This window comes from Abramis brama (genome assembly GCF_963993115.1).
Source record: "Abramis brama genome assembly, chromosome: 17".
NCBI classification, from domain to species: Eukaryota; Metazoa; Chordata; class Actinopteri; order Cypriniformes; family Leuciscidae; genus Abramis; species Abramis brama.
In genome coordinates, this window is record NC_139979.1 from 31,929,135 (window position 1) to 31,942,134 (window position 13,000).

Genomic DNA, 13,000 nt, shown 5'->3' on the forward strand with positions numbered 1-13,000 from the left:
TAAATTGAAAAGGAAAGAGAAAGAGAGAGAAAATACAGGCAAATGACACCTCAACCAGTAAGAAAAATATGATCATAATTATTTAGAAACTTGTTCTTGTTGGTATCAATGAGTTTAAGAGATTTTATAATAAGGGAAATCTCAGAGATAAAGTGATAAAGACGTCTCTTTTCAAAGGTGTGAGCAATAATAACTAGAAGAGTAGCCTAGATTAAAATAATTCTCATGCAGATGCATTGTGCTCACACCTTTGAAAAGAGAAGAAATCTAGGCAAAGTCTTGAAAAAATGTGTTTTTGTGAATAAAGTGATGAGTTATACAGTAGTAGCCTAAATGGTGAACGCGATCTGTGACGTGTATGACGTTGGTAATATCGCGAGATAACACGGGATGAATATGGCTGCAGTTAAACTACAGAAGAGTGTTGTGAGTCAGACTGGAAAACACACTGCTTCTGTTATCTTTCTTCATGGCTCAGGTGATTTGAAGAATTATTAAAATCTTTCTCATGATGCATTGTGCTCACACCTTTGAAAAGAGAAGTTTTATAAACCGGAACAGCGCTCTTTCACGCAGTTCACGCATGACAGCTGAATGAAACGCAAGAGACGCGGGTTAACTGTATCAAATGTAGTCAAAACGCACCGATTGATGTGAAACTTCGTCTGACTTGTTCAAAGACAAGCAATTAAAAGAATTAGTGCAGACAGAGCGCAATAATTTAATGAACTACGGCTATCTCTCTCTTGCATATAGGTAGCCTATGTGACCACACACTGAAAGCGTTTAAAATCCCTCTGTTCACCCTCATAGCATGTGTATTATATCAATCTAAATCAGGGCTACTCAACTTCGGAGGCAAGAGGACTGCATTTTAAACCACATAAAGTGCAAAGGGCCACAAACTTGGATCGTAAGACTTTTATTTAGGCATACTTGAGACAATAGTTGTAGTTTTACTGAGTATTTACAGTTTATCATCTAGTTAAGTCTTACTGGTCCTTTAATGGTTGTCCTATTTAAAGTGTCACTGAAAAAAAAAGAAAGAAAAAAAACATTAAAAAAAGGATTAATAGTTTGTCTTGCTGTATTCTTAATGCAAAAATGCATTCATACGCAGAGTATTAAAAAAATGCCAAAATGCATAAAGAAAAACATTCTTGAGCAAATAAACTTAACAAGAATCAAAAGAAGTCCTTATTCTTAGTGAAAAATCTGCACTGTTTTCACAAGTAATTTCAGGTCTGGCTGCTCACTGGCTGATCTGAGACAGTCTGTCAGTAAGACCAAAACATTGCACTTTTTTATAGTCTTTTTTTATACTCCATTGCACCTTTTTAATACTTTTTATAGTGCCTATTTATACTCGGGGTTGCTTTACAAAGGTTTCATTATTATTATTAATTATTAGCTCTACCTTTTAATTTGGTCAGACATATACATATTTACATGGTCCAACATATTTTTTTAAATTCATTAACAGGCTCACGAATCCTCTAATTATAACCAATATTGTAAACACGAAATATAAAAGATCAACTGTGAGTTCAATAAAAGTAACGACAGCTTGTAATGGTAGCGCTCCCTGCTTGCTTTCTGTTTAACACATTTACATTAAGAATAAAAGTTTTGCTTTTCATGCTGCTAAGAGGACCATCAACCACTTAGACATTGCAAAGTTTCAGGAGTGTCAACTGCATTAAATGATACAAAAATAAAGTTACTTTGTTTTTAACTTAGTAACTTTAACTTAGTAACTTAGTAAATTCATACAGTCTCACGCATTTGATAGCGTGCGTGAACACAGGTGCTCGACACACTAAGATTTACATTGAAGGGAACTTCATATCTAGAGACTTTAGGTGGGTTCTTTAGACTTGGGCCAGTACCACCCCAAACACTGTAGCAGTATCAGTATCAGCTTATAACACGCATTGCAACTCAGAACACCTTAACAGCCATATGCTTATTCAACAGGCACCTAATATTTTCTTGCAGATATGGTTTCATGCAAATATTGTGTTTGTACTGTTTGTACTGTACAAGTTTAGTTTAGACACAATTGAATAATTTAATCCAGTGTGGCTGAGTATAATAACTAAATTCAGTTTCATTTAGGAGACACAGGGCCAGGTTTGCTCAGCTGGGTTTGTGATGTTTTGGGACAAAACCTGGCATTTGAAAACATCCGGGTGATTTATCCCACAGCGCCATCCAGGTAAACACCCTGAACATTATAATTCATACAACTTTTTATGTCAAGTGTCAAGCTTATTATCAAGTGGACAATAAGCCCACTAAGCTAAGAACTCGAACTATTATATAAACAGCATTAACTGAATTCATTGTTTACAAACGTACTACTTAACCATATTATTAAAAATTTGTATATATATATATATATATATATATATATATATATATATGTATATCCCCGACTAGGGACAGATAGATAGTGAAAGAAAAATGCTATTCAGATGTCTGTAAGAAAACATGTAAAACTTATATTTGGGAGGGCTCAGAGCTTGCACTATATTTTATTTCTTAAATTAAAACCTTAATAGAAACAATTTTATAACTTAAATCTTTCCCCACCTGCATTTTATTTTTAAGTTGCCAGCCAGCACCAGCATTTTTGGACTAACTTTTCAAACAAAAAGCTGAAAAAATCATGTTTTTGTCAAAGACTTCAGATTCAGAACGATGTTAAAAACATAGATGGAGCAGATCGAGTCCACCGCTTGAATGGTCATATATCTCTTCGTGGGTTCGACCAGGGGCAATTCTAGGATGTCAATATTAGGGGGTCTCAGCCCCCAATGAGGGTATGATTATATTATACAATAATATATAATTATACATTTATAATTTAATACATTGTATACTAGATTAGGCATGAACAATACAGTAGGTTCTACAATCCCTGAACATTAAAATTATTTCTAATAATTTTAAAATATCCAGCTTATATTCATTAATATTCATTAAGAATATAGACAACATTTTAATAATTTAATTGTCTATATTGTCAATTTGTGGGTAAAATATTTTATATATACAGTATATATATTTTTTTAGTGCTGGGCAACGATTAATCATGATTAATAAATGTTTGTGTTTACATAATATATGCATGTGTACTTTGTATAATTATTTAATTTGTATATATAAATACACACATATGCATGTATATATTTAAGAAATATTTAAATGTATATACTGTATATATATATTTACACATAATATATAGAAATATACATTTTATAAATAACAAAATTTTCTTAAATATATACATGCATGTGTTTATTTATATATACAAAATAATTATACACAGTACACACACAAATGTAAGCACTAGGGGTGTAACGATACCCTCATGTCACAATTCGATACATATCACAATACTGAACTCACGATATACAATATTATTGTGATACTCCAAGACATATGATAAAAGGTTAACAAAAAAATTTACTGTTTATTAAACTGATAAATTTGATATTACATTGTGTGTATAAATGAATATTCTTGGACTTGGTGCTGGAAACCCAAAGCACAGGACAATAGAGACACCAGAATAAAAATATTCATGATTCTGAAGCTGAAAATACAGAATTATTTTAGACGAATATGTTTCTCTGTCACTGACTAGATACATTTAAAATAATGTAGGCCACTTTTTCACACAGATATTCCCCTATTGCATTATTATACATTATATTCAACATTATATATAATATTTTAATGTAGTACTGACACTAAAACTCTGAAAACTTTATTTTTTTCTCACATAGTAATTTTTATTTTGGGTGAACTATTCACGATACATATTGTCACTATTCACGATACATATTGTTGCATTTTTGTATTGCGATATATTGTGACACGATATATTGTTACACCCCTAGTAAGCACACACTTTTATTTTGGATGCGATTAATCGTAATGTAATGTTTTAAACACTTTATTTATTATTTATTATTTTTTAACTCTACATTTGTGCAGTACAATTAACTTTGAACTTTCGTGGAGGATTTCTGTCATCTGGTGGGAAACAAACATACTTTTAACATGAAAATGACATGAACTTACCACTATAACCAGTAGATGGCTGCAGAGGAACACTCATTAGCTCATTTGCAGGTCTTTTCACGTGTTTTGCTTTTGGATTTGTTCTAAAATTAATATAACAAATTTCAGCAATTTTATTGCACTTAAGGAAGCAAGAGTAGGAAAAGTCATAAAGTCTAATTCCATTTAGATGAAAGGAATTTCATAGAATTTTACAGTGGATGGGGAACCATCTTGAATTGCTCCTGCATCATATTATGTAAACTGCATTTATGACAAAGAACTACACAGATATCATAACAATCTATCAATAAATGCACACACGTCATCCTCTGCTTCTGACGCTGGCGCTGTGCCGCTACGGATTGAGGAACACGCTGAAAAAAGCTGACTAAAATACAGGGAGGAGCCCGTTTTCAAGGGTACTGAGGTGGTCACGAATTAGTGTACGGAGTTAATCGCAGATATTTGGGGGGGGGATAAAGCCCTCCTAAAATGGGCCTGATTTTCGCTTCTTTTTGAATCTTGAGATTCTGTACTCTTTCAGAAGATGTGTAATAGCGCCCCCTACCATATAACAGTGAAAACAGGAATTGCCGGGAAAACTCGTCAATGGTGGGGAAAGAGTTAAATGAAGATAAGATTACATTTTCTGAACAGTTAAAGCTGAAATTCAGTTCATTCCAAACATTTTACGAAGCATTTTCCACAACTGTGTGAATGCAGTAATTAACATAATTAACTTTGTTTGTTTTATTAAAATTATTACTTTGTCTGTTTTACTGCTGTAATTGATTGTTTTTAGGCCGTACACACCCATGCGAGGGGCTCTGTCTCATGTGTGGTTTGATCGTCACAAGATTTCCCAGGATTGCCCGGAACACTTGGAGTCTATAGACTCCATGTGTGATAATTTAAGCGCCATTGTCCAAGATGAGATCCGAGTCGGGATACCTAAACACAGGATGGTTATTGGTATGGCTACTGGCTTATCTCTCCCGTGTCCTCTCCACAACTCTCTCTTTTCCCCATCCATCTATCTCTCCCTACCTTATTGCTTTCTCTGACTTACACACTCTCACACTCCACTTGTTCCAAATTAAGCAGAGTCTCAGACCACTGCTCATAAGTCTCTCCCTCGTTGTGTAAAATGAAGAATGAAACTTATCAAGTTTCTTATTCCTTTCATTTGTTGCCAGAATGGCCCAAAAAGAATTTCTGGATGATTCTCAGGTTTCTGCTAAGCTTTATCTCAAAATATTTGGGTTATGGGGTTCACAAATATATCACAATGAGATAAAAGTGGCAGAAAATCATTCAGTAAAAAGAGATCTTAGCAGAACCCAGGCAAATTCCCTCAGGGCATCTGAAGTAGGCTGGATAGACAATAAAGGAAGTTACGTTTTGCTCAGAGAGTTAAACCCAATGGCAACAGTTAAGGAAGGGTTAACCGACAAGCCAATAACACATAAATACCCTAAAATAGTTGCGAATAAAATGTGAAAAGTGCAACAACAAAAAAAAGTCTTTGTGTGAAAAGGCTTGTGTGGAAGGACAGAAAAGCCCCTGAACTCAGTTCCAAAGAAACTGATTCAAAAAACACATGTTCCTGTGAGACTGCTGAAATATTATCTTCCTAAATCATAACATTTTGTCATTAACTATAAATACTCATTGGAGTCACTCTGCACGCTGGAGAAACGAAGTGGTCTGTACGCTGAGTCCACTTCCCAGGCTGACGGACTGACAAGCGCCAGAACTTTCCATGGAAAACGGTTTCATATATGGATTGTGTTTTTCAATCTTTTAGGTGTCGTAGTTAATGGGAAAAGCCCAAGTCAAACATGCTTGCAAAGATTATTTTTAGCCAAACAACTACAGTATGTGGATTTCTCAAGTTTTTGTGTCTTTGATCAGATGAGGAGTGCATAATGGGGAAAGTAGTAGACCTGTTAATTAGTCCTGGAGATACAAGCGGTCGCATCATCTCTACGAGAGGTTTAAAGAACATGTGAACTCCATCTATCCCTTGTCTCAACATGACTCCTCCCATCCGCTCTGACAGGCTGATGGGTACTTGTTCACTTTCCCAGATGTAGTGCCCAGATTTGCCCAGATGTGTAAGATTAAGCACAGGCATGAAAGAAGAAAAATTGAGTTTTGATGATGTGGAACTTAAGGCTAGCTTTCTTTTCTCTTTCTTTTTGTTAAAAAATATTTAATTCACAACTTACTGTTTGTTTTTTAGCTTGGTTGGACTCCAGATCTTGGGCTACTGTAGACCACTTTAAATTGCATACAGTTATTAATGCCGTCATGACTTAATCGCTCCGGAGTGAGAAGTGTTTCATTACTAAAGGAACAGTTCACTCAGACATAAAACTTCTGTTATAGACTGTTTACAATGTGCACCAATAATGCCATTATTGACAATAAATAGTGTATACATGCCTGTTTAATGCAATTAATAATTCACTGATTTTAAGCACAGACACTGACATGAGTTGAAGTGAAAATATCATTTAAAACATATCATATAAAAATTGTAGTTTGATAAATCAATGACTCATCAAGACCGATGTGTCTGCCAAATGAGAAAAGATGGCTCTGCACGGAAAAGGTTTACAAACAATGCCTGTACGCTACTAGCAAAACCACCTGCGATTTGCCACTTGTTGCATGCCTTTCATTGAAAACAAGCTAAATGTGAACTCCCATGTCAACTACAGTATAGCACAAAAATTATACATTTACAATTACAGTGATTCCTTTCCCATCTAAGAAGTTTAGTTCCATAATCATGAAATGTTAGGGTTTCACATTTCCATAGTCTTTCATTTTGAGACCTTGGCTCTGTTATATGATACAAGGTAGATAGTTCCTTCTGGAAAAAAAAAAGTACACTTTAGCATATTTTACTATGAGTTTAAGTATATGTTTGAGTGTATTCTTTTGCAATGTTGTTGGACACTTAATTGCAATTTAAATGTATATTACATGCAATTAGCTGAACTTTAGAGTGCTTTTTTGATCAACTCAAGTAGGACAAATGTAATTTCATAAATATTTCTATTGTCTTTAAAATATGGTTGAATTGCAAAGCATTTATAGTAAACTAAAATATACTTTAATGTAATTTCTATTGAAACTTGTATGTAATGTATTTAAATGTATTTGTAATTACACTTTGTAATGATTGCAATTTGAAACATTTAAAATATATTAACTTAAAATGTAATATCACGTTACACATTACAGTTTAAATTATAATCAAGTACTTTACATGTGTTTTAGTATGTTAGTCAACACATCAAAATAAGTGTACTTTAAAGCATGACAAAAGTTTATTATGACAATGATTTAAAACATACTTACAATTTGGCATTATTACAAAGTGCACTGTAAAAGTACTAAAAGGGTTAGTTCACCCAACAATTATCCCATAATTTACTCACCCTCAAGCCATCCTAGGTGTATATGACTTTCTTCTTTCAGCCAAGCACAATCTTGAGTTATATTAATAAATATCCTGGCTCTTCCAAGCTTTATAATTAGAGTGAATGGTACCTTAGATTTTGAAGCTCAAAAAAACTCATCCATCCATCATAAAAGTAATCCATGTGGTTCCAGGGGGTTAATAAAGGCCTTCTGAAGAAAAATATTCATATTTATAACTTATAAACTATAATCACTGGCTTCTGGTAACAGCCGTACGTGAGTCTAGTTCCGGCGGAAGAGTGACCTCTGACCCGACAGTCTTGTGTTGGAACTAGACTTGTGTACGGCCGTTACCGGAAACCAGTGATTATAGTTTATAAAGTTACAAGTATGAATAATTTTCTAACGAAAAAACATGGCTTCGCTTCAGAAGGCCTTTATTTACCCCCTGGGGCCGTATGGAGCACTTTTATGATGGATGGATGGATGGATGCACTTTTCTGGGCTTCAAAATCTCAAGCTCTATTCACTCCTATTATAAAGCTTTGAAGAACCAGGAATTTTATTAATATAACTGCGATTGTGTTTGGCTGAAAGAAGAAAGTCATATACACCTAGGATGGCTTGAGGATGAGTAAATTACGGGATCATTTTCCTTTTTGGGTGAATTAACACTTTAAGTCATGAAAGTGTACAGTTTTTTCATTAACTTTATCTGCAAGTACAGTTTTTCTAAAAAAAAAAAGAATCTTTTAAGTAGATCAGCAAGTGTGCATTACACATTCAATACAATTAAGGACTTCTGTTTCACCAGGGGACACTTTCTAAAAATGATTATGTCTCAAAATCAGTGTGATAATGTCTCTTTTTGACACAAGGTGGCTTCTCTATGGGTGGTGCCATGGCACTACATCTGGTTTCCAGGTACCAGCAGGATGTTGCTGGCATCTTCGCTCTGTCCAGCTTTCTTAACAAAGACTCGGTTGTATATCAGGTAATAAATATTCTTCAGAATGCATGTTTCATATCATGATGTCAAACACCAGAAATAATCTATATTACCTTATGCACAGGCAGTAGAAAATGCAACACAGCGCCCCCTACCTGAGCTCCTCCAGTGTCACGGCACAGCGGATGAGCTGGTTTTCCATAGCTGGGGCAAGGAGACAAACTCACTGTTGGAGAAAGCTGGCCTCAACACGTCTTTCCATTCCTTCCCAGACCTCAACCATCAGTTGTGTCGACAAGAACTGGAGTTACTACGGTCCTGGATCCTTAAGAAACTTTCCCTTTAGAGCATCCTTAATGCTGGACAATGACCACTGCTTGCCCATATACAACCTAAAATAATCATCATTTACTCTTCCTTATGTCGTAATTGTTTTTTTGTTTGTTTTTTGAGCCAAACAGTAAAGGAAATCCAAGCAAGTGTGCAGCATACACTACTGTTCAAAAGTTTGGGGTTGGTAAGATTATTAAATGTTTTTGAAAGAATTCTCTTCTGCTCACCAAGGCTGCATTTATTTAATTAAAAATACAGTAAAAACAGTAATAATGTGAAAAATTTTACAATTTAAAATAACTGAATTTTCAGCATCATTACTCCAGTCTTCAGTGTCACATGATCCTTCAGAAATCATTCTAATATGATGATTTGCTTCTCAAGAAACATGTCTTATTATGATCAATGTTAAAAACAGTTAGGCTGCTGCTTCATATTTTTTTGGAAACCGTATTTTTTTTAACGTATTTTTTATTTTTTACATATTTCTTTGGAAACCGTAAACTGTATTTTATTTTTCAGGATTCTTCGATGAATAGAAAGTTCTAAAGAACAGCATTTATTTGAAATCATTTGTAACAATATAAATGTCTACTTTCACTTTTAATCAATTTAATGCGTTGTTGCTGAATAAAATAATACATTTTTTCAAAAAGAAAAAAAACTCAAACTGGTCTCAGAATGTGAATTTTGAAGAATATCTTGGCCACACTTTATATACTGTACAACGTAGATTTGTCAAGCTCCAAAATTAGAAAAAGGGTTACAAAAGTTTGATGGTGAGTAAATGACATAATTTTTCATTGAACTACAGTATAACCTTTAAGTAAACCATTAATCTTTAATTGCACTGTTTTCCAACTTTGGCCATTGCACCTGTACTACTGTGTTTACTGTGAAAAATCTGCCGTTTTTGCCCGCAATCCACGTGCTTAATCAGAGCTAATATAGCTGTATAAACCTTGGATTCACCCGCATGTGTTCCACCTCACAAAGACCTGACTCTTTGTGCACATTTCATTGCCTGTAGCGCTAACCACTTTAAAGTGTTCAGTGAAGCACATTCTGCAGGCTGTGATGACTGTTCCATGGAGTCTGGTTTGGCCCGTAGTGCCTGTGGTCAGGCTGAAGCGGCAGGTAGAACTATCACACCGGAGGGGAGGAATGCCACTCGGCTCTGTGGTTTGGATCCGGAATCCGGTCTGTTTGGCACCGTCCCGTTTCCTGTAGAGCGAGGTATCTCTCACTCCTGTTCTACCCCCTTTTTCCCTCCACACCATTATTGCTTGCCATGAAATCTGCTGTACATGTGTTTGGAGGTTCGCTCGGTTTACTTGGTAGTCCCTAACAGTAGCTTCATTAATGGTTATTGGGAGGAAGTGGTTAGCAGGTTTAAAGTTCTGTAGATGTTCTGCTTGGGTTGTGTAGTGGGGCTACAGGCCAGTACCAACATGCACCATCTGGACTTTGACTTACCGACAATGCTAAATGGCCTTAATTCATTCGAAGATACTGCAAATATCATTTGCAATGGGGCACATTGAGTCAAGAGTTGCACTTCCAGTCAAGAGTGCAAACGCACAGACTCATTCTTTATTATGACTATTTTCCACATGCTAGAATAATAGTCATCAAAAGTATGGAATTACACGAATGGAAGCTTGAGAATTATGTAGTAACCAAATTTCTCATATCTGAGCTTCCTCTTTGTCAGTACCCAGCTCTGCTCACTGTAGATATTATCTCAACCAGCTTCATGAGTTGCATTCTGGGATGCTTTTAAATATTATGGAAGTTGTTCACATGAACACTACGATTCAACGGTTTGGTATCAGTTTTTTGAAAGAAATGAATACTTTTATTTCACAAGGATGCATTATATTGATCAAAAGTGACTGAAAACATTTATAATGTTACAAAAGATTTCTGAAAACATTTATAATGTTACAAAAGATTTCTATTTCAAATAAATGCGTTTTTCTTTTTTCTATTCGTCAAAGAATCCTGCAAAATAAAATGTATCAGTTTCCTCAAACATATGAAGCAGCACAACTGTTTTCAAGATTGATAAAAATCTGAAATGTTTCTTGAGCATCAAATCATCATATTAGAGTGATTTCTGAAGGATCATGTGACTCTGAAGACTGGAGTAATGATGCTGAAAATTCAGCTTTGATCACAGCAATAAATTACATTTTACAATATATTCAGATTTTTTAAAAAAAAGTTAATATAAATGTTAATAATATTTACAAATATTACTCTTTTTACATGCTGGGCTGGAATTAGGGGGTTCAAGGGAAGGCTATGCATCTCTCAGTAAGAGTACACGTATGTTCAACCGGACTGCAAGCGTTCACATCTGAATTTGTGTACTTGCGTAAAGGTTGTTTCTGGCGTTATGGAAATCTCGCTGTATTTTTTTCACATAATTTCCTCCACACATGACAGTATTAGAGCTTGCAGTTCTCAGTTTGCACAGTCAGCTGGATTTTTTGCAGTCAGTACACTTATAAAACAACTCAGTGTGTTTGATTTCCATATTTTGCTTCAGTACAGCAACACAGAAACACATAAGCTGGAGAAAGAGTTGGATAATCATAAAGCAAACTGTTTGTAAACATTTGCATTACTGTATATGTGCCCACTTTCATTCCAACGTATAAATTGTATATCCAAAATGCTTTAGCAATGGGAAGCCATTTCTCACTCTGCCAGTGAGGCTCGTTAAATTCAACTGAGTTCCGAAACTTATGTAACATCCTGTTCTATTCAGTAGCATTTTAAGAGCTGCATCAGTTGCTCTGAAAAAATCCTGCACTCTAGACAATCTTTCTGAATAATGCAGAAATGCAACAGTGGGTCTTGGTGGTGAACAGTTTTTAACTGTTGTTCACATACAGCGCCCATTCACGGCATGTACGGTGGTTGTTTGGGGGTTCTGCTGACGAGAGAGTGCCAGCATGTTATAAGACCTGCCGTTATGCAAGAATACTATTCTGTTCCCATTATTATGCTTTTTGTAAGTTGATTACTCCAAAAAAGTGTAAAACTGTAAAGAACTATCCAAAGTAATATTGCTCTAAACATTACAACCAGCTTGACACAGCAACATTACTCCCAATGGCGCAAGTTTGGGGCGGAACTATCATTTTGTCAGATCAGATTGACCTGAAAGTATTTTTGCAATTCTTTATGGTGATGCGGTTACAATTTAATTTCGATGGTCCATTTTAGACATTCTATTAACTATAAATTACTTTGTCAACATGTCAACTAACTCTCATTATGATGTTTTATTAACAAAGTTCGGGAGGAGCACGTTCAGTTAATCAACTCAATTAGCACGACAGGAGGTATATGACTTACCCATGCCTCTGTCCCATGACAGTTTTCCAGCATCCCTCCACCACCCCATTTCCTCACTCCTAACTATTCCTATCCCAGCCTGGTACTCTGGTACATAATTATGAACTCGGAGCCTTCCCCTCAGACAGCACACCAAATACGCATAACCTTTACTTTATCTGATTATATGTAAGTGTGAACTCGTGAAAGAGTATTAGTAGACTGTTAGATTAGGGTTCCCTATCTGTCATTCACTTCAACATTGTGACGATGTACTGACACTAGGGGTCGCACTTGGGAGCCCCAAACACCTCTGATACTTTCAGAAAAGGCCAATGAGAATTGGCAAGTGGAATTTGTATTCGTCACTCCCCCGGATATCCCCCGGTTGCGATGTGAAACAGGCATAATAGACATAGCTGAATTGTTGTTATTTAGGGATAAAATCATGTCGGTGTTTGAATCGAGATCGCAATCTTTTAACAATTAATCGTGCAGCTCTACCACCCAGAGTATGGTTCCCTCATTCTCTTGGTCACACACACAATGTTTATGGCCCTCGTTAACATTTGCAGCCTGAACGTTATGGAGTACTTCGCCTCCTCACGTTCGGCGGTCAATTTCAGAGGCTCCTGGGGCATATGGCATCCTCAATGGCAGTAACACCGCTCGGGTTGATGTAGATGAGACCACTTCAGAACTGGATTCAGACTCGAGTCTAGATGGGCATGGCGCTGCGGCACACATCACATGGCTATCACACCGATCTGTTGCCACACTTTCAGCCCTTGGACAGACCTTGTATTTCTACGGGACGGGGTTCCCTTTAGAACAAGTGTCAAGGCATGTTGTTACAACAGG

The 13,000-nt window shown here is 35.8% G+C and overlaps 1 protein-coding gene across 2 annotated transcripts; it reads left to right on the plus strand.

Moving 5' to 3' along the window:
* Positions 1-377: 377 nt before the first annotated feature.
* lyplal1 (lysophospholipase like 1) lies at positions 378-9,455 on the plus strand. 2 transcript variants are annotated; one of them, XM_084088838.1, is made up of 5 exons: positions 378-478; positions 2,109-2,218; positions 4,877-5,046; positions 8,388-8,503; positions 8,583-9,455. In XM_084088838.1, exons 1-5 carry the CDS (start codon positions 470-472, stop codon positions 8,802-8,804), a joined length of 627 nt encoding a protein of 208 aa, XP_083944964.1. In that variant the 5' UTR covers positions 378-469; the 3' UTR covers positions 8,805-9,455. The 2 variants fall into 2 exon arrangements, with proteins under 2 accessions (XP_083944964.1, XP_083944963.1); XM_084088837.1 differs by having other exon boundaries at positions 2,119-2,218.
* The last annotated feature ends 3,545 nt before the right edge of the window (positions 9,456-13,000 follow it).